This window comes from Acomys russatus, chromosome 11, assembly GCF_903995435.1.
Source record: "Acomys russatus chromosome 11, mAcoRus1.1, whole genome shotgun sequence".
Classification (NCBI taxonomy): Eukaryota; Metazoa; Chordata; class Mammalia; order Rodentia; family Muridae; genus Acomys; species Acomys russatus.
Genome location: NC_067147.1, coordinates 60,262,458 through 60,280,894, shown reverse-complemented (window position 1 = coordinate 60,280,894; position 18,437 = coordinate 60,262,458). Strand labels below are relative to the sequence as shown.

The following is an 18,437-nucleotide window of genomic DNA, read 5'->3' as shown; positions in this document are numbered from 1 at the left end:
AATAAAATTTGTTGTACAGTTGTTTTTCTCTTAGTCTTAGATTTTTTTAGTTGTGTACAGGTGTCTCCAGAGTGTGCACATGTGCACCAACTGCATGTCTGGTTCCCTGAGTTCAGCAGAGGGCTTCAGGTGCTCTGGAACTATCCTTATGGGTGGGTGTGAGCTGGGGTGTGGGTCCTGGGAACAGAACCTGGTCCTCTGGAAAGGCAGTAAGTGTTCTTAACTGCCAAGCCATCTCTCCAGCCCTTGTTACTGCTCTCAAAGGTTTTATTAATATCAGTAGCTGCCAGAGGAAATATTGTAAGCAAACACCTGTAAGCATGTAGAAATGTCCGTCCTGACGTGTTTTGCTGTCCTGATGCCTCTTCTCCATCCTCAGCACAGCGAACTGTGTCCATAGCTGCCCACACCGAGCCCACTGTCACCAGTTTCTTAGGACAGCCTGGGTTCAGCCCCAGCCTCAGCCTGTACAGGAATGACCTTGTCTGGTGTGAAAGTGCCTTGGCGCTTCACAGTCTCCTCTTTACCCTGCCCACCCGTTCGAACCACGGTTTCCTGCCGCCAGGTGCCTATTGGCTGGTGTGGGTGTGTCATCGCCCGGGTACTAGCCCCAGCCTTCCTCTCCCAGGAGGAGCACAGCCATCCTAGTGCTCTCCGGGCAGGAGTGGCTGTCCGCCCAGGTGCACCAAACAGGCGGGGCCACGCGTGCGCAGAAGGGTGGGGCGACAGGAAGAGTGAATGGAGAGGGCGGTGCCGTGTGTGGAGGCGGGGCTTGGGGTGGCCACGGGGGCGGGACAGCTAGCGGATGTGGCATGGGGCGGGGCCGGCGGTGACCTGCAGGCCAGCTGCCAAGAGGGTTATTTCCTGCTGCCCTTAGAGCGAGCCTCCAATCTGAAACAGGGGCTGCGGGGATTTCCTCGTCCTCCCCGGCCGGCCGCTCCCCGAGCCGTGCAGCGCCCTCCGGGCCTGCTGGAGGTGAGGGAGGTGCTGCCTGCCCGCCCCTCCGCCGCCGCCTCCTCCTGGCGCTCCCCACCCTCTCCTCTCCTCCCTCCCTCTGCCGACTCCTCCTGCCGCTGCCGCTGCTTTGGCTGCTGCGTCATACGCTCCAGAGCCGCCAGGACGGAGGGGCTGGGCCCGGGGACCCCCTGGCCGCCTCCTGCACGCTCCCCGGCGCCCACACGCACGCCTCCCGCACCGGGGGCTCACCCAGGTCTTTTGGGTCTGCCCCTGCCTGGCTCCCAGTTGCCCCGGCTGTCACCGGTAAGGAGAAGACGGGAGGCCCGAAGAGGGGGCAGGGAACTGGGGGTCGGTGCACAGGAAAGGGTGGGAGAGCCTCCTGATCCCGGCTTAGGTTCTGGGCAGGGGCGACTCAAGTCCTTCCTCAGACTTGTGGTGTAGGGGAGTAGAGACCTGGACAGGGACACGCCCCCCTCCTGGGGCTCTCAGGGAAGTTATCTAATCCCGGGGCAAAAAGCCCCAGATTTGAGGGTGACCTAACATAACCTGACCCCGGGGTAGTGGTTCTAAGTGAGACCCAGCTGCCTGGGAGCAGCTCTTTCTACTCAGGGAAACATCTCCAGAAAAGCTCCCAAAACATGTCTGGCAACAGAGCCCCTAGTTAGGATACCTCTAACTAAACAGCTGGGAAAGGTGAAGGTTGGTTCTGCAAGCATCTTTCCCTCTGAGGTCCCTGGGGGCTGGCATGCTAGAGAACTGGCCTGGGGAGACGGTAGGAAAAGAGTGACCGGCCTCCTCAGGTAGCTAAAGGATTAGAAGATGGGTTGGAGATGTTTGGCCCTTTATCCGTGACAGAAAAAGTAGGCAACGCAGTGAAGCTTTCTCAACACTCAAACTCTTCCATCCTGTTTCGAATTAGCTCCCCCCCAGGATGCAATGGCGCAGCTCCCCCGGCTGAGCCGCTTGGGTGCCGCCTCTCTGTGGGATCCAGCCTCCCCCGCTCCCACCTCAGGACCCAGACCCCGACTTTGGGAAGGTCAGGATGTGCTGGCCAGGTGGACTGATGGACTGCTGTATTTGGGCACTATCAAAAAGGTAAGGTCCACCTCCAACCTCCCCACTGCTGTCTCGTTCCTGCCCCTATTTTGTAACCTGGCCCTCCCCCATCCCAGGTGGACAGCGCTCGGGAGGTGTGTCTGGTCCAGTTTGAGGATGACTCCCAGTTTCTGGTTCTATGGAAGGACATCAGCCCAGGTGAGAGCCTTGAGCCCTGCAGCCTGAGGCAGCAGGGACTGGAGCAGGTGGGTGACACTGACACACTTTGTCCTCTCACAGCTGCCCTCCCTGGGGAGGAGCTCCTCTGCTGTGTCTGCCGCTCTGAGACCGTGGTCCCTGGGAACCGGCTGGTCAGCTGTGAGAAGTGTCGCCACGGTGAGAGGGCAGGATACTGCTTGCCCTGGGTCTTGGCGGGTTGCCTGTAGCCCTTCCTTGTAGCTTGGGTTGTGTCTCCTGTCCTGGCCAGTCTTTACCGTGTCACCATCTCTCAGTACAGGGAGAGGGGCCCATAGGATGGTGACATAGCTATGCAAAGTTAAGAGTAGCTTACACACATCAGGCAAGGCCCTCAACTTCTGGAAGCCTATTTACTGACTTGCAAAGGCAGGGTAGTACACGTACCTGCAGGACCACGGTTGGAACCTCCTGCCCAGGGAAGGCTGCCGTGCCAGGCACCAAGCCCACACAGGTGTGCCCACTCACAGCCTTCTCCTTATTCAGCTTACCATCAGGACTGTCACGTCCCCAGGGCCCCAGCCCCTGGAGAAGGAGAGGGCACATCCTGGGTCTGCCGCCAGTGTGTCTTTGCGATTGCCACTAAGGTAAAGGCACCTGTCTGCTCCTCCTGTGCTAGCCTCCCACCATCTCTCCTGTCCTGCGTCCCTGAGGCTTCCATCTGTTCCTCTGCAGAGGGGCGGCGCCCTGAAGAAGGGTCCCTACGCCCGGGCCATGCTGGGCATGAAGCTTTCCCTGCCCTATGGACTTAAGGGGCTGGACTGGGATGCTGGACATTTGAGCAACAGACAGCAGAGCTACTGTTACTGTGGAGGCCCTGGGGAGTAAGTGATGAGCAGTGACAAATTACACAATGGGTGTTGTGGTGGCAGACCCCAGGGACCAAGGGGAAAGAGCGGGGTGAGGGCAGCCCTGGGGAAATGGGAGGTGGTGGGGTCTGGGATGGGTTCAGAAGGCTGTCTGGAGACCTCGAGTGCTGTCTTCCCTTGAGGTGGAACCTGAAAATGCTGCAGTGCAGGAGCTGCCTTCAGTGGTTCCATGAGGCCTGCACCCAGTGTCTGAGCAAGCCCCTCCTCTACGGAGACAGGTGAGCCCGAGGAGACTGGCCAGGAGGCCAGGAGGGCCCCACACTCCTGCGGCAATCACTGCCTGTAATAATAGGCTGAGTGAGTGTGTTCTCTGATCTTGGCCATGTACAGATTCTATGAGTTTGAATGCTGTGTGTGCCGGGGCGGCCCCGAGAAGGTCCGGCGGCTGCAGCTTCGCTGGTGAGATGGAGTGCCCTCCGTGCCAGTCCTTTCTGTTCCCCACTATTGTGCCCTCGTGACTCCTAGCAAAGTCACAATGCCAAGAACCCCATGCCTCTCCAGGGTGGATGTGGCCCATCTCGTCCTCTATCACCTCAGCGTGTGCTGTAAGAAGAAGTACTTTGATTTTGACCGAGAGATCCTCCCCTTCACCTCCGAGAACTGGGACAGCCTGCTCCTGGGCGAGGTGAGGGGTCTCAGTCGCGAGCTGGGGCAGGCAAGGAGAAGAATGGCTGCTCCCTGACCCCGTTACCCTCTTCCATCAGCTTTCAGACACCCCCAAGGGAGAACGTTCCTCCAAGCTCCTTTCTGCTCTCAACAGCCACAAGGACCGGTGAGTGAGAAAGGGGCTCTCAGGGGTGGTGTGCAGGTCTGGATGAGGGCAACTTGGCTACAACTCTGACTGCTGGATTCTCTCCCAGTTTTATTTCAGGGAGGGAGATTAAAAAGAGGAAATGTCTTTTTGGTCTCCATGCTCGGACCCCTCCTCCTGTGGAGTCTCTCACTGGAGACGGAGCCCCCACCAGGTCACTGGTCCAGGGGGGATGGGGAAAATTCTCAAGGAGCAGTTTGGAGCATACATGTACAGAAATGGGGGGTCTTGGGGTGCCTGGGAGGGAGCTGGGGGGATAAGGAGGCCTCTTACAGCTTCCCTTCAGGGCAGGGCCCTGGGGGAGGGGTCTCACATCCCCTGGGGAAGCGACGGAGGTCGGAGCCAGAATCCCTGAGGAGGAGGCAGAAGGGGAAAGTGGAGGAACTGGGGCCACCCACAGCAGTGCACAGTCGGCATGGGTCCCGGGAGCAGAGGGCACTGCAGGTACAGGGGCAGGGGGAATCCCGCGGGCACACTGGTGGGGTGTGTGAAAGAGTCAAGGGTCATCTCACAGTCCCTCTGTCTTTTCTTACAGGCCTCAGTGTCTCCACCACCCCCCAGCCCTAACCAGAGCTACCAGGGCAGCAGCGGCTACAACTTCCGGCCCACAGATGCCCGCTGTCTGCCCAGGTAAGTGCCTGATCCAGATATGCCCCAGTCATTTCCACCCTCCAGACACTGCACCTGTAATTCTCTTAAATTCCTGTCCCAAAGAAACTTCAGAACCAGTTGAAGGCCAGTGTCCTGGGAGTGCAGGTGCGCTAGAGCCAGCTGACGGCCAGTGTCCTGGGAGTGTAGGCGCGCTAGAGCCAGCTGACGGCCAGTGTCTGGGAGTGCAGGTGCGCTAGAGCCAGCTGACGGCCAGTGTCCTGGGAGTGTAGGCGCGCTAGAGCCAGCTGACGGCCAGTGTCCTGGGAGTGCAGGCGTGCTAGAGCCAGCTGACGGCCAGTGTCCTGGGAGTGTAGGTGCGCTAGAGCCAGCTGACGGCCAGTGTCCTGGGAGTGTAGGCGCGCTAGAGCCAGCTGACGGCCAGTGTCTGGGAGTGCAGGCGCGCTAGAGCCAGCTGACGGCCAGTGTCCTGGGAGTGCAGGCGCGCTAGAGCCAGCTGACGGCCAGTGTCCTGGGAGTGCAGGCGCGCTAGAGCCAGCTGACGGCCAGTGTCCTGGGAGTGCAGGCGCGCTAGAGCCAGCTGACGGCCAGTGTCCTGGGAGTGCAGGCGCGCTAGAGCCAGCTGACGGCCAGTGTCCTGGGAGTGTAGGTGCGCTAGAGCCAGCTGACGGCCAGTGTCCTGGGAGTGCAGGCGCGCTAGAGCTAGCTGACGGCCAGTGTCCTGGGAGTGCAGGTGTGCTAGCAGTAGTGTTTAAACTCTGCCCTTCACAGGGAAGAGGTTTCCCTGCTGCAGGTCCTGACTCCCCTGTTCCCACCCTCAGCAGCCCCATCCGGATGTTTGCTTCCTTCCACCCTTCTGCCAGCACTGCAGGGACCTCTGGGGACAGTGAACCCCCAGACAGGTGAGTCGTCCCCTCCTTTCCTTCTGTTACCTCAAACTCATGGCAGCCCTTCTGTGTCAGCTGCTGGGATTAAAGGCATGAGCCCCCTGCCCCCACACACCTAGCCTGTCTTACTGCTGTCTTCTCCCTTCCAGGTCACCCCTGGAACTTCACATTGGCTTCCCCACAGACACCCCTAAAAGTCCTCCCCACTCAATGACTGCCTCACCTCCCTCGGCCCCAGCCCTGACCCCAGGCCTTTCTAGACATTCAGTTCCCCCTGCTCCCTTGTGCCGTAGTCTGTCTCCAGGGACTGGGGGGGGAGTCCGAGGTGGGGTTGGCTACCTATCCCGAGGGGACCCTGTGAGGGTCCTTGCTCGAAGAGTGCGGCCTGATGGCTCTGTGCAGTACCTAGTTGAGTGGGGGGGGGGAGGCATCTTCTGACAGCCCATTTGTGCTCCCCTCCCCATTCACACACTGGCACTTTCATGCCCTGACCTCTGACCTCACCTACAGCTGGGATGTACCTGGAGAGACAGGGAGGGATTCTCCCTCCTGCCCAGGCTGGAATCCAGGGAAGTGGGGAAGAGGGTCCTCTTCCCTACCCCACCATGACCCCTGACCTCCATGACCCCTGACCCCTCATCCTTCTCATTTACTTTGACGTTATTTTGTTACAGCTTTTAAAATATTTTTTAAAACTATTTAACCCCAGAGTAGAGAGATTTGAGGGCGGGGTCCAGGATTCCAGACTCTGTATGACTGTAATAAAGAAAAATGAACAAACCTAGCAGGCATGAGTCATTCTGAGCGATGGACACACACGAGGAAGAGGCAGTGGCAGAACAGGAGAGGATTTATTGGGGGCTCAGTCGTCATCACCTGGAACCCAGATGTTAAGCCGAGGAGGGGCCTGGGCAGGGACAGGGCTCATCACGGTAGGGCCGGGCCGGAATCTGAAACTGATTCTGTGACCTGGTGCACCCAGTGCAGATACGGGGCGTTCCCCTGCTGCACAGGCAGGGCAATCACCTCAGCAACCTCGTAAGGGTGCACAGATCTGCAGAAGTGGCAGGGCAGCAGTTATTCAGACGACACCAACTCCCCAGCAAGTCCCACCACAGTGTGTCCATCTCGGGGCTCTTTTAACAAGCTGGGGGTCTTACTCGGCGGCACGGGGCTTGCCTAGAGTGCTCGAGGGCCTGGTTCATCCCCCAGCACCACCACCCAAGGGAAACCTCAAAGTTCTTACCGAACAAAGTCCGTCAGAGCAGGGACCAGGGAGCTCTGGGTTTTAATCATCTAAAGGGCAGAGACAGACACAATTCAGCCAAAGCGGCGGAACGCATGTCAGGTGAGGGCCAGTACTGTCAAAGGAGCTGGCAGGAGGGGACCTTTCTCACCATCAGCACCTCGCGGTCTTCCTCGATCTTTCCTTTCCATTCATAGCTGAAGAGGTCAGAGGGGGAAAACGGTCAAAGTCCAGGGAACGAAAGATTCCCCCCAGAACGGGATCTCAGCCCCTCACGTTAGATTAGGTTTCCAGCCCTAACCACTCACATGGATGTGATCTGCGGGATGAGGTTGACGCAGGCTGCCAGGCGCTTCTCCACCACTGCCCTGAGGGTGAAGCGAGAGCAGGGTCAGAGCCCGCGCAGCCCAGAGGCAGCACTTCCCCCAGCCCCAGCCGGCCCTTGTAAGTCATCTTGCCGGCCTCCGCACCTGGCGATCTCCTTGGCCACTTTTTCGTTGGGACAAGTGACAAACGCTGCAGAGACTGATCCTGGAACGTAGCCGGAGCCCGCGGCCGGAGAAGGCTGGGACGGAGGGCTTCCGGAAGCCATGGACAGCAGGGCTCGGGGCAGCACCAGAAGGCGGCAAGCCACCGGCAGCAGCGCAGGCATCCAAAGAAACGACAAGAGCAGCGTGGCCTGCGAGCAGGGGCGGGCTCAGGGTCCCCCCGGGGGCCTTCTGGGTGCAGACACCAGGCCTCCACCCCGCCCCTTCTGCACCGAGAAGGAAAACGCCCCTGAATTTCACTTAAAGAAACTTGAAGCACCTCGTCTGTTCAGGGTGGGAGACCGGAAGGGGCGGGGCCAGACTCACCCCTCCGCCGAGCAGGAGGACGGGCGCCCGCCCCCAGCTCATGCAGCGCACGCTGGTAGCGAAGGGACGAGATCAAAGGCCGCGCGTCTCACCGTGGAAGGACCCCGAGCCCCCGAGCCCCCGAACCCCCGAAGAGCGGCCTCCTCTTCCTTGGGCTGCAGCCACGTGACGAGAAAACAGTGCGCACCACGTGACAGGAGCAGCCCCGCCTACCTCCCAGAGCCGGCCAATCCCGGCCCTCCAGTGACCCGGATTGCCTTGCATCCTGAAAGGGGCGGGGCGAAGGGCCCTGTGGCCAATGGGCGGCTAGAGCTGAGGACGTGCGCGGCAGTGCCCCGCCCATTTCCGTGAAGCCCTAGCCGGTTGCTGGCATGTCGCGGGGGGGGGGGAAAGAAACACCGCTGCGGCGGCCCGCCGTCACGTGACCGGGCCCGTCCTCTCAAGCGGCGCCGCCTCGGGAGCCACCGGCCGAGGCCAATCGCCGGCCGGCCTGGCGGGCCACGTGACGCGAGACCTGGCGACCCGCGGCCTCGCTGCGTCAGGCTGGGGCCGGGGAGTCGTCCCGAACCCCGGAGTGTGCCTAGTAACAGCCCCCTCCCCTCCACTCGCCCCGAGAGCGCTGAGCAGGCAGCTCCGGGTGGGGACAGTGACCCCCCGCCCGCCCGCCCGCCCTCGGGGTAGCTCCGAGCTGAGCAGCCAGCTGGCCCTGGGTAGGGGGCAGTGGTCAGGCATGGCAGGGCGAGCGACACGTGTCCGTGGGCCAGAGGGTGATGGAGGCACGGAGAACCCAAAGCTTAGGGCAGACTGGCAAATGAGAGGACACGGGGACAGGGGAGACGGGCGGCTGCAGGTTTTAGGGCTCTTTCTCCCTTGCTGGTTCATCTCCCCAAGACTGGCCCACCTCAGTCTTGGGTCTCCTTACCTTCATCCAGTCCCACGAGGAGCCAGGACCTGCCCTACATAACCTCCCTGGGGCCCAAACACATCCAAGTGACCCAAAAAGAGAGAGGGGGGCCCAGTGAGAGGGCAGAAGAGGGAGCAGACAGCAGGGGACAAGGCTCTGCCACCCAAGGCCTGGGGTCCCCTGCCTGATGTTTAGGCTCTCGAGTTGCCCTCTTTGAGTTGGGGGCGGCCTGTCTGTCCATCTCAGGGTTCCTTGTGCGGGGGTTCCAGTATTTGGGCTCTTTCTAGGGTCTGATTTACCTTTGGAGTCGTGTCGGGGAACTGAGTCTAGTGATCACTGACTCAGACCTTTCAGATTTAATGAATTCTAGATCTCTGTGTGGTCATCTCCATCTTTGGGTCATCACCAAGTTTGCGGTTTCTCATCTCTAGCTAGGGTTCTGAGATCTAATTCTGGCCTAGGGCTCTATCCTATTGCTTTGTCTTTTTCTCTGAGCCTAGGTCTCCGTTTTGAGCCCCTCCAAACAACCACCAGTCCAGAGTCCGAAGTCTCAGATTAACGTGGGTCTGGAAAACCTTCTTGGGACTGGATTCTCAGATTCTGCGCTATGACTCCTTTCTTTGGGTGGGGGACGTTTTTCCCTCTGAGATCAGAGGTCTCTTTCCTTCCAGATTCGGGTCTGTGCAATTATTTGTTGAGTGTAGAGTGTGGGGCGAGGTGGTGAGGTATCTTTCTCTGGGTCTGGGGTCTGTCTCAGAGTCTGGGGTCAGCTTCTTCAGGACAGCTGCCTCCGGCGTGTATGAGTCAGGGGTCTCTGGCTCTTCCTCTTTCCGGGTCTCCCTGAGTAGGGGTGGGGGCTGCAGAGTCTCTCCCTCCTCCTCCTGCTCTCTCCTCTCTCGCTCGCTTCCCCCGCCCCCCTCTCTCTCCCTCTCTCTCCCTCTCTGCTGCCGCTGCTGCCGTTGGCTCTTATTCTCCTCCTCCTCCTCCTCTCCGCTCCTCTCCGCTCCTCTCTCCTCCTCTCTCCTCCTCCTCCTCCTCCACCTCCTCCTTCTCCCCCTCTCTCTCCCCCTCTTTCTCTCTTCTTTTTCTCCCCCGTCCCCCCGCCCCCTCCCCCTCAGGCCTGATGAGCAGGTCTCGAGCCTCCATCCATCGGGGGAGCATCCCCGCGATGTCCTATGCCCCCTTCAGAGGTACGGTGGTGGTAGGGGGAGGGGGAGGGCCAGATGGGGGGGCGAGAGGGGGAGGGGCAGGGGGCGGGGGAGAGCCGAGGCCACCGAGGGGAAGGAGCGTCTGAAATGGAGGGAGAGGGGAGGGCTGGAAAGGCAGAGGTGGGAACAGTGGGAAAGGAGGGATTGGAGGCAGGAGGCATAGGGGTAGGTAAGGGACGGAGGGCAGGGACCCAGGCCTTGAAGGGGGCTGAGGGAAAGCTGTTGGCGGCGACCAGAAGGGAGGGTTGAGTTTGGGGAAAGGCTGCAGAAATGACTTCGGTTTGGGAGCTAGTGAGGAGGAAAATATCAAGGGAACAGAGGCAGAATCTTAGGAAAGGGCAGCAGGGAAATGAAAACACGGGTGGAAAGAGGGACCAAGAGATGGGAAGGGAATTTGGTGAGGGGCTCAGGATGGTAGGGGTTGGGAAAAGAGGAGGATGGAGGGAGCGTAGGGGCCAGATGGAGAAAGAAGGTGGTGGTGGGGGGGGGTCCAGATGGAGGGAAGAGAGGAGAGAGAGAAAGGGTTGGGGGAGGGGACAGCGGAGAAGGGGGAGGACCAAGTGTGGGTTTTGGTTGGGTGGGGGGAGATGCCAGTAAGGTTGAGTGATGGGAGCATGGCCAGGTTAAAACCCTGCCAGCCTCTGCACAACTGAAATGCAGCCCCTGGGGTCTCAGCAGCTTTCTTCACTTCATCCCTTTGACCCCTTCCCCCACCCACCTCTTATTTCCATTCCCCCTCCCTTCCTTTGCTGTCCATCACTTATATCTTTCCCCCCATATGGTGTCCGTTTCTTATATGAGTCCCCCTTCTGTCCTTTTCCTGTATGAGTTCCCTATCTCATATCTGTTGTCTCTGTCCCTCTACTCTAATAGCTACCTTCTTACTCCACCACTACTCCTGCACCCTGATTGTCAGCACGCCCCGATGTCTGGTGGAGGCTTCTGATCTATTCCCTTGTCCCTAGACACTGAGCATCGTCTTCACCCCTTTTCTTTTAGACCCCCCAGCTCATCCTCTCCTTCCTGCCCCACTTCCTGTCCTGCCACATGTCTGTGCTTACTTATTTTCCTTTCATTTCCAACTTAACATCACCGTTTCTCTCCTCTTGTCCCCTCTGCTTCCTGGGGTGATGAAAATTTTGGGGGGCCAAAGTACAGGTCTTGATGGTTGGACCAGGAGCTCTAGGGAATCCTTAACTTGAACCCTTGTGGAACGTCTCATTCCAGTAAAAATTTCCTGCTTCCCCTTCTTCTGCCAGGTTCCAGTGCCTCCCAGGGTCATCTTTCTTAACAATAGGCCACTAGTGTGGCGCGCGCATGTGTGTGTGTGTGTGTGTGTGTGTGTGTGTGTGTGTGTGTGTGTGTGCGTGTATGTAGAGTTAGTTGTTCCTAAGTTAAGGTTCCCTGTGTCCTCTTCCCAGGAGAACGGTGTTCCCTGAGGCCTAACCCGCTTGCCGCAGCTGCAACCTGGAGCAGCTCCTCTGTCCTGTTTTGGTTCTGTGTGTCAGCAGATGTTTCCTCTGAGTGTCCTGTGTGTTGAGATGCAGGAGGCCCACTGCCTTCCCCATCTGTGGCCTAAGTTATGGGTGGTTGTTGTGGCTGTAGCGCTGGGGCTCCGAGTTCTAGTGTTTTGTCTTGTTTCCCTACCACTGGGCTCTCCTCCTCAGCCCTGTCAGTGATCTCTGACTCTAGAGATCATTGGCATTGAGACCCTGAGGCGGCACTGCCGTGGCTGTGCCTTGATGTCCAGGGGCTCGCCTTGCGCTCTGCCCTGCAGGTTGGGTAAATCTGAGGAGTGTGCATAATGGGGGGGGATTTCTAAGGGGTTACTCAGGGCGCTGGAACAAGCTCAAAGGCCAATTTTCCTGAAATGTGCTCAAGTTAATTATCCCACAAAGGTGACAGTTATGGACACTCTAGCTGATGCCTTGGGCCCAATTTTGTCACTCTGATGCCACCAGTCTAACTCTAACGACCCATGCAAGGCCCTTCGCTGTGTGTGTGGCTGTGATGCTGACAAGGCGGCAGAGATGGAGCAGGAACACCTCAGACACCAAAGCATGCAGGTGTCAGTCCTTTTTTTTTTTTTTTTTGTTTTTTTTCTGGAAAATGTCTATCTTCAGATCTCACCTAGGGATGTTCCTCTGTCATCAGGCTTGTCTGTTCAGTCTTTCTCCTCCATTCTTCCCTGTGCCCAGGTGAAGCTCTCCACCTGTCTATGACAGTCAGGTGGGGAGAGCAGGACTGACTCTTGCCTGAGCATGTCATGAACAGAGAGGCCAACTTGGTCTCAGGTTATTCAGACAGTGTTTTCACCACTTTCTCCCACCCTCACCCCTGCACACATGAATGCTAAGAGCTCCGTTCTCCCTGTAACTACCCCAAAGCTTGAGCAGGGGAGGACCAGGGGAGAAGGGAGGGGAGGCCTCACGCCTCTTTGGACATGTAAGCCCCCTTCCTCCCTTCCAGAGGTGTAGCTCTCAGAACCTCATGACCCAAGTGCTCTTAAACACACCATCTTCTCTCTCACAGCTGGGGACCTCTTATTCTCCTAAGTGTGTGGTGCGACGTCCATTGTAAGCAGTTTATTCAAGCCCTTCCTCTGACCTCTCTGTATCTTTGGCCGGTTTCAATAAATCTCTGCCCCCACACTAGTGAATTCGCAGTTTTCACCTTCTCCTGCCCTAATCAAGCGCCTCTCTCATAGACTACTTCTCATCCCTGAAGCCACGCCCATCCCCTTCCTAGAGCCTCATATGATCTGACTCAGTGTGAAGGCCCATCTTCAACCCTTAAAGAGAGTCTTCTTCCATTTTAGGTTTCTACACCCAAAGTATAGACCCCTTTACTGTTTGTGTGTCTCTGTCCCCCAGATGTACGGGGACCCCCTATGCACCGAACCCAGTACGTTCATTCCCCATACGACCGTCCCGGTTGGAACCCTCGGTTCTGCATCATCTCGGGGAACCAACTGCTCATGCTGGATGAGGACGAGGTGAGCGGGATGAGGAGGTCGGGAAAGCGGGAGAGCGTGGAGAGGATGAGGGGAGAGCGAGTCCCAGGAAAGTGAGGAGGAGGGACCCGAGGGGGCCGTGGTCAGGACACGTGGAGAAGGCAGGCACTCGTGGACTTGTGCAAGGAGGCCTTTGGCAGTGCTGTGGAGGAGCTATGGTTCTGAAGACTTGAGGGTGCCTCCTGTTTTCACCCCATCCATGTTATGGGGGAAGGGAAATGAAGAACTTAGAGGGAGAGGGAAGGAATGGGCAGGCCTCCCTCCAAAGTGAGCCTCAAATGTCCCCGTCCCCCCCCCCCCCCCCCTCCTAGGTCTTCACAGAGCTAAGTGCAAAGGTCGCTACGTGACCCTGAGAAAAGGCAGGGGAAGTGGGAGCATGTGGAGGGACTGACAGGTGGCAGGGCTGTGAGCTTCTGCAGGGCAGGGTGGGTTTCAAGGAGGGAGAAGAGAGAAGGAGAGGCCCAGGGGCACGGGCCACTGGAGTGTGAGACTGACCAGAGTGAGGCGCTGGCATGGACAGGGGAGTCTAATGGAGGCAGTGTGGCCCTGACAGACTCATGGAAGGTCTGAGAGCCACAGCAGCGTGGCTTCCATAGTAGTAACGAGTTCTTCAAAGAAGAGTCCAGTTCTGAAGGCTGAGGCCCCCAGGTGTGATTTAGGGAGCCATCTTTACAGAGTGCAGGGTACCCTGGGAGAGGTGGTGAGCGTTGTGCCCAACACTGTTAGGGCTGGAATGGTACTTGGGGCTAGCCAAGGTGGGGAAGAGCCTGGAGGACAAGTGAAAGTGTGGAGCCCATAACAGAAGTGGCTGATGGAGGTTGCCGGGTTGGGGGTGGGAGCATGGCAACTCTGGCCGCAGGTGAGATGGCTTGGCAGGCCTAAGTTTGGGGTAGCAGAAGGCATTAGAGTGACCTGCTCTTGGTCATCAGCCTTGACCAAGGACTTGAAGTCGATTGATGGGCTGGGGAAAGGAGAACCCACGAGTGGGAGCCAGCGCAGGGCTGACATGGACACAGAGAGGACCTGCTGTCCAGCCCAGGCCAACAGGAGCAGCCTGCCTGCTGGGAAGCTGAAGACGGAGCTGAAATAGTGCCGGGCCTAGGGAGTTGGAAGTGGGCCGACGGTGGGGCTGGGGCCTCGTGGCAGTCTGGCTCCCGGTAGGGTGGAAGTTAGGATGGCAACTCCAGGGGGAGTTGAGGTGAGGCTCAGGGAGAGGTAGGACTGAGGGCAGAGCCACTTAGACGCAGACGGAGGGTGGAGGAGGAGAAGGGGGGAGGTGACCAGGCCCCTGGGGCGGGGGAGGGGAGGTTGGGTCCCTGTCTGGCCGCAAGCCGGGCTGTGGGAGGGAGACAAGCTGTGGAACTGGTTATAAATGCAGCTGTGACAAGCTTGAGGGAGAGAGGGGGTGAGCAAGGTAGGAGGCTGGGAGGGACGCGGGGGAGTGGACGGACTGAAGGTCAAGAGGAAACCAACTCCTATGGAGTTGCTGGAAGCGCTGAGCGGGGCTTGGGGAAGTCTCTAGACTGTTTCAAGAGAAAAGGAAGACGAGGGACTGAGAAGTCCCCACCAGGGCACAGCGAAGTGGGCAGGGGCGGAGGGCCAGGCGGGCTGGCCAGGGGAGAGAGGGACGAGCAGGCTCGTGGGGTCTGACACACTCCCCAATCCCCTAGATACACCCCCTTCTGATCCGCGACCGGAGGAGCGAGTCCAGCCGAAACAAACTGCTGAGACGCACGGTCTCCGTGCCGGTGGAGGGGCGGCCCCACGGCGAGCATGGTACGGCGGCCGAGCAGGCTCGTGCCCCGATAGTCGCGGGGAGCGGGCGGGGGCGGAGAGCAGCCGTGATCCCGATCCCGAGGACAGGGCGCCCTCGTCCGGGCTGCGCGGGGTACCGGGGCTGTTGGTGAGCAGCCCCCGCGTGTCCCTACGCTGCTTCGCTTCGCTTAGCTCCCTTTTCCTCTCCAGCAGTGAAGTTTGACTGTTTCCCCGGTGCTTGTAAAAATAGTCTCCTTAGCTCTTTAAGCCTCCTGTCTGTGCTCCTGGCCCGCCCTTGCATCGTCCGACTGAGAACTTGACCTAGTCTCCGCCCTCCAGCAGACCTGTGTCCCACCCCAGCTCCCATCTTCTTCCAGATCTTCAGGCCGTGGCCTTTCCCTCTTCTTCCCTCCGTCGGTTCCGTTTTCTGCAGTCGGATCACCTCCTGCTTTCTTGTTTCTCCCCCTTCTCATTTTCCACTCCCCCTTGATGCCCGAGTCCCTCCCCTCTGCTCCGGGTGTCAGACCCCCATCTCCTCGCTGTCTCTCCAACTCTCTCCCTCTCTCCATCTGTCTCTTCCCCTTCCTCCTCCCTTCTGCCCCCCCCCCCCCCTCTTTAGTCATTTAAAAAAAGATTTTTGTCTTCCTCTGAGAAGTTCGCTTAAAAGGTTTCCATGGGAACAGTGAGGGGAGATGAAGGCAGAGAACTGGGATCTGCAGCCAAGGTGCAGAGAGCCGCCCTCAGTCCCCGGAAACCCCCTTGCCACTGCCCAGGTCTCAGCATTTCCATGATCCCCAGCCAACCCCAGGGGACCCCTTGATCCCACCATCTCCTCCTCCCCAGGGATCCAAGCTTCCAGTTCCTTCCTCAGAGAAACAGTGGGCTGTGTTGTCCACTGGCTGCAGCCCGCTGCCTTCTTAAAGATCTAGGCCTCTCTGCCTGCGGGGCCAGCTCTGGGACCCCAGGCCAGTGGTCAGGGACGTGTGTCATTGCCATGGAAACTGACACTGGGTGTAGATAGCACTCTGAGGCAAGCCAGGAGGTGGTGGTGGTGCAGAGTGTGTGGAGAATGGGTGGTGTCTGTCTGTCCATGTCTGGAGCGTGTGTGTGTGTGTGTGTGTGTGTGTGTGTGTGTGTGTGTGTGTGTGTGTATGTGTGTGCGCGCGCGCGCCTGTGTGCACTGGAGTGCTAACATGCTCACAAAGCGTGTTTGTCCTGCGGTTGGTCGCTTTGCCCATATAGTTCTCTGTCTCCTTATGCGGGGTCCTCAGAGTGCCGAGGCCTTTGCTGTGGGTCTCCTGTGTTTTGGGTGGAGTTAAGGTGGCTGGCCTGTGAAGGTTTCTGTATGGGGCTTAGTAAAGACTGGGTGGTTTCGAATATATATTTTAGGGTGGGATTTAGTAGAAGTTAGTAACTGGTGAGCGTTTGGGATCTTGAGAGGGCCTGGAGGGTGTGCAGGGGACATAAGGGTCTCTGGGGCTTCAGGGGCTCCGCTCTACCAAGGAGCTGTGGCCGCTCCAGCCCGGGAGAGGTCGCAGGACCTTTGAGGGCACTGGAATCCAGGGCTCCTCCTCTGCTGGGTGGAGCTGCAAACCTCACTCCCTGCAAGGGTTTCTCTCTCTCCCTCTCTCTCTTTTTGGGGGTGGGGGTCCTGTTCCGGAGGCGATGATGGGAGGCCTAGTAGGTTTTGGGGGTCCCTCTGTCCCCCTCCCCCGTCTCTCTCGCGCTGTCTCCGGGCGACGGGGCTCGTGACAGAGGCGGCCACGGCAGCAGCGGTCGCCTAGCAACGGCGGCGGGGCCCGGGCAACGGCGGCAGCGGCGGGAGCGGCGGCGGAGGGAGCCGTTCCCGCGGCTGTCACCGCGCGGCCGTCCAGGCCGTCCCGGGCCCCGCCGCCGCCCCACCGCGGCGGGCGGCGCGAGCTGGGCCGCCGCCCCCTCTCCCTCCGCACCCGCCCCTCCCCCGCGCAGAGCGGGCCCCTCCCCCATCGGGGGCACCCTCGACCCCTCCCCGGGGGGCGGTGCGAGGTAAGGGCGGGGCCGGGCGGCTAAGCGCGCGCGTGGGGGGCCGCGCGCGTGGGGCGGGGGCGCGCGTGTGCGTGGGCACGGGAGGGGGCTGGGGAGGCCGCGGTGGCGGCGGCGGCGGCAGCTGCTCCCTCCGCATGTTCTCGCTGCATCTTCCGAGTGGGGGGAGTTATGGTAACCGGAGGGGGGGGCAGTAGAGGTCGGGAGGGAGGGGGTCTGGGCAGTTTCGTGCGGGCAGGGTTGTGAACGCACATGGGGGCGGCTGGTGTGAGGGGGGATCTTAGAGCCCTCCTGGAGGGGTAGCCCTGGTGTTTGCTTGTGTGATCGTGACGGGGCTTGTGTCCCTGAGTGTTGGTGCCGTGTACACATGGGGCCCAATTCCTCTTGCACACATGTGTAGCAGCACTGTGCAGGTATGTCCTGTCTTGCCTTGCCTCTGCCAGTTAACAGCCTGAGGGCCTGTTGGGCTAGCCACTGGTTTGTGGGGCAGTCTGTGGCCATACAGATTCATGTCACCTCTGACCCTGAGCATGCATGCCCCTGGTTGAGGCCGGTGTGTAGGAATGTGTGGCTGGCCGAATGAGAATTTTCAGTGTCCCTGGCGGCAGGTGTCTGTCTTTGCATGTGTGTTCTAACATTGGCCTGAGTATCTGTGTCAGTCCCGGTATGGATGTCCAGGGCGTGTCTGGATGTGGGTGGTGTGCCGGTGGTGGGAACAAAGTATGTGAATGGTTCCTGGTAGTCCGACTGCATGAAACACCCTTGGGCTAGGCAGGTGTGAGCCTCTGCCCGGTCCCTAGATGGGGACAGATGGAGGGTGTGGAGTGAAGAGGGAAAGTAGGCATGAGAGGAGAGCAGAGGGGGAAGGAACACCCAGGATGGCAGTGTACAGGAGCTGGCCCTAGAAGACAGCACAGGGGAGCTGAGGAGCCAGGTCCTCGGTGAAGCAGTCTGAGGGGGAGGGAGATGCTTGAGGGCCCAGCTGTGGCTCTGTAGGGTCAGGCTTGGCTGGATCGCAGGTGGCCATCCAGTCACAGAAGCTGGTTTCCAGTGAGGCCTGTCCTGTCACCACGGAGACTGCAGAGCATGCCCTCCCCCCAAGCCCTCTGTTCTCTCTCTAGCCTAGCTCCTCATCTCTCCCTGGCTCCCTGTGAGAGCTGTCAGCTGGGCATGGAGAAGAAAGGTAGGGATTTGGGGGGCTGGAGGGTAAGGGAAATGTTTGTGGGTGATGTCAAGAAAAGAGACACTGGAGAGATGGAATCCAAGCCCTTGCTCGGTGTGTGTGTGTGTGTGTGTGTGCGCGCGCGCGTGCGCGTGCAATTATGTGTGTATACAGGGTGTGTACTGTGTGGGTGTGTGCACAATGCCTATGTTACGGGCCTGTGTAGGTGGCTGCTCTGTGTGTGCATGAGTGTATACATCATGCAGGGATGGGACATGGAGACCCCAAATAGCAGTGTATGCTTTTCAGGTTTGCTGTGTGTACATGGCTCTGTGCTGTTCTTTCACATGTCACAGTAGGAGCACTAATAACAGGATAGCCCATGTTTCTGTCACTCTGCCCTCTTCTGTGTTTCTGCCTTTCTCTTCCTTGTGTCAGAGTCCTTGTGAGCATGTGTGTGTGGACTCAATGCACCTGTGACTTAATTGCGAGCTCCTGGTATTATGTGTGTTGCTTCCAGGAACTAAGCAAAGAAATTAACAGATACCCCCTCCCCAAATGCTTTTAGTTCCAAAAGAAATTTTCAGTGGATTTAACTTAAGGGTTTTATGAGATGCCTGTGTGTGAAAATAATGGCTGACCTAGGTTCCCTGGAATGGGAGTAAGCCAGACATGCCTGAGAAAGGCAGAGGGTGGACTGGGAGGGAGAGGGAGAGATGCTTACTGTGTGACAGAGGCTGGGTAACATGCTTGCTCCTCATTTGTAAAAAAAAATTTGTTCTGGTTTTTCTGGTAGCCATCACAGATGTTGGTGGTTAAGGTTATGGAAAAGCGAGAAGAAAGCAGGGCA

At 58.9% G+C, this 18,437-nt stretch overlaps 3 protein-coding genes across 13 annotated transcripts in view; 2 read left to right on the top strand and 1 right to left on the bottom strand.

Moving 5' to 3' along the window:
- Positions 1–1,833: 1,833 nt before the first annotated feature.
- Phf1 (PHD finger protein 1) lies at positions 1,834–6,227 on the top strand. Of its 5 annotated transcripts, none has more exons than XM_051153488.1 (14): positions 1,850–2,052; positions 2,130–2,211; positions 2,293–2,388; positions 2,734–2,834; positions 2,923–3,071; positions 3,239–3,334; positions 3,447–3,515; positions 3,618–3,741; positions 3,821–3,888; positions 3,977–4,081; positions 4,203–4,371; positions 4,463–4,557; positions 5,361–5,438; positions 5,573–6,227. In XM_051153488.1, the coding sequence occupies exons 1-14, from the start codon at positions 1,894–1,896 to the stop codon at positions 5,859–5,861; spliced, it is 1,680 nt and encodes a 559-aa protein (XP_051009445.1). In that variant the 5' UTR covers positions 1,850–1,893; the 3' UTR covers positions 5,862–6,227. The 5 variants fall into 5 exon arrangements, with proteins under 5 accessions (XP_051009448.1, XP_051009447.1, XP_051009446.1 ...); XM_051153487.1 differs by having other exon boundaries at positions 1,861–2,052; positions 5,358–5,438; positions 5,573–6,226; XM_051153491.1 differs by lacking the exon at positions 4,463–4,557 and having other exon boundaries at positions 1,834–2,052; positions 4,214–4,389; positions 5,352–5,438; positions 5,573–5,787.
- Positions 6,228–6,236: 9 nt separating this feature from the next.
- Cuta (cutA divalent cation tolerance homolog) lies at positions 6,237–7,644 on the bottom strand. The gene is made up of 6 exons (XM_051153499.1): positions 7,524–7,644; positions 7,140–7,348; positions 6,978–7,037; positions 6,821–6,866; positions 6,670–6,719; positions 6,237–6,477 (listed from the first exon to the last, which is right to left on the bottom strand). The coding sequence occupies exons 1-6, from the start codon at positions 7,563–7,565 to the stop codon at positions 6,351–6,353; spliced, it is 534 nt and encodes a 177-aa protein (XP_051009456.1). The 5' UTR covers positions 7,566–7,644; the 3' UTR covers positions 6,237–6,350.
- Positions 7,645–9,492: 1,848 nt separating this feature from the next.
- The window catches only part of Syngap1 (synaptic Ras GTPase activating protein 1), a 29,263-nt gene continuing 20,318 nt past the window's right edge, over positions 9,493–18,437 (top strand). For 6 of the 7 annotated variants that reach the window (XR_007831405.1, XR_007831406.1, XM_051153482.1 and 3 more), the window contains exons 1-3: positions 9,493–9,617; positions 12,509–12,630; positions 14,319–14,424. Coding sequence is in view for 5 of the 7 variants with exons in the window: in XM_051153482.1 (XP_051009439.1) it covers positions 9,551–9,617; positions 12,509–12,630; positions 14,319–14,424 (295 nt within the window). In the remaining 2 variants the exon portion in view is untranslated. Of the gene's footprint in view, positions 9,618–12,508; positions 12,631–14,318; positions 14,425–16,523; positions 16,600–18,437 lie in introns of those variants that run through there. The other variant, XM_051153485.1, reaches the window with a different exon arrangement.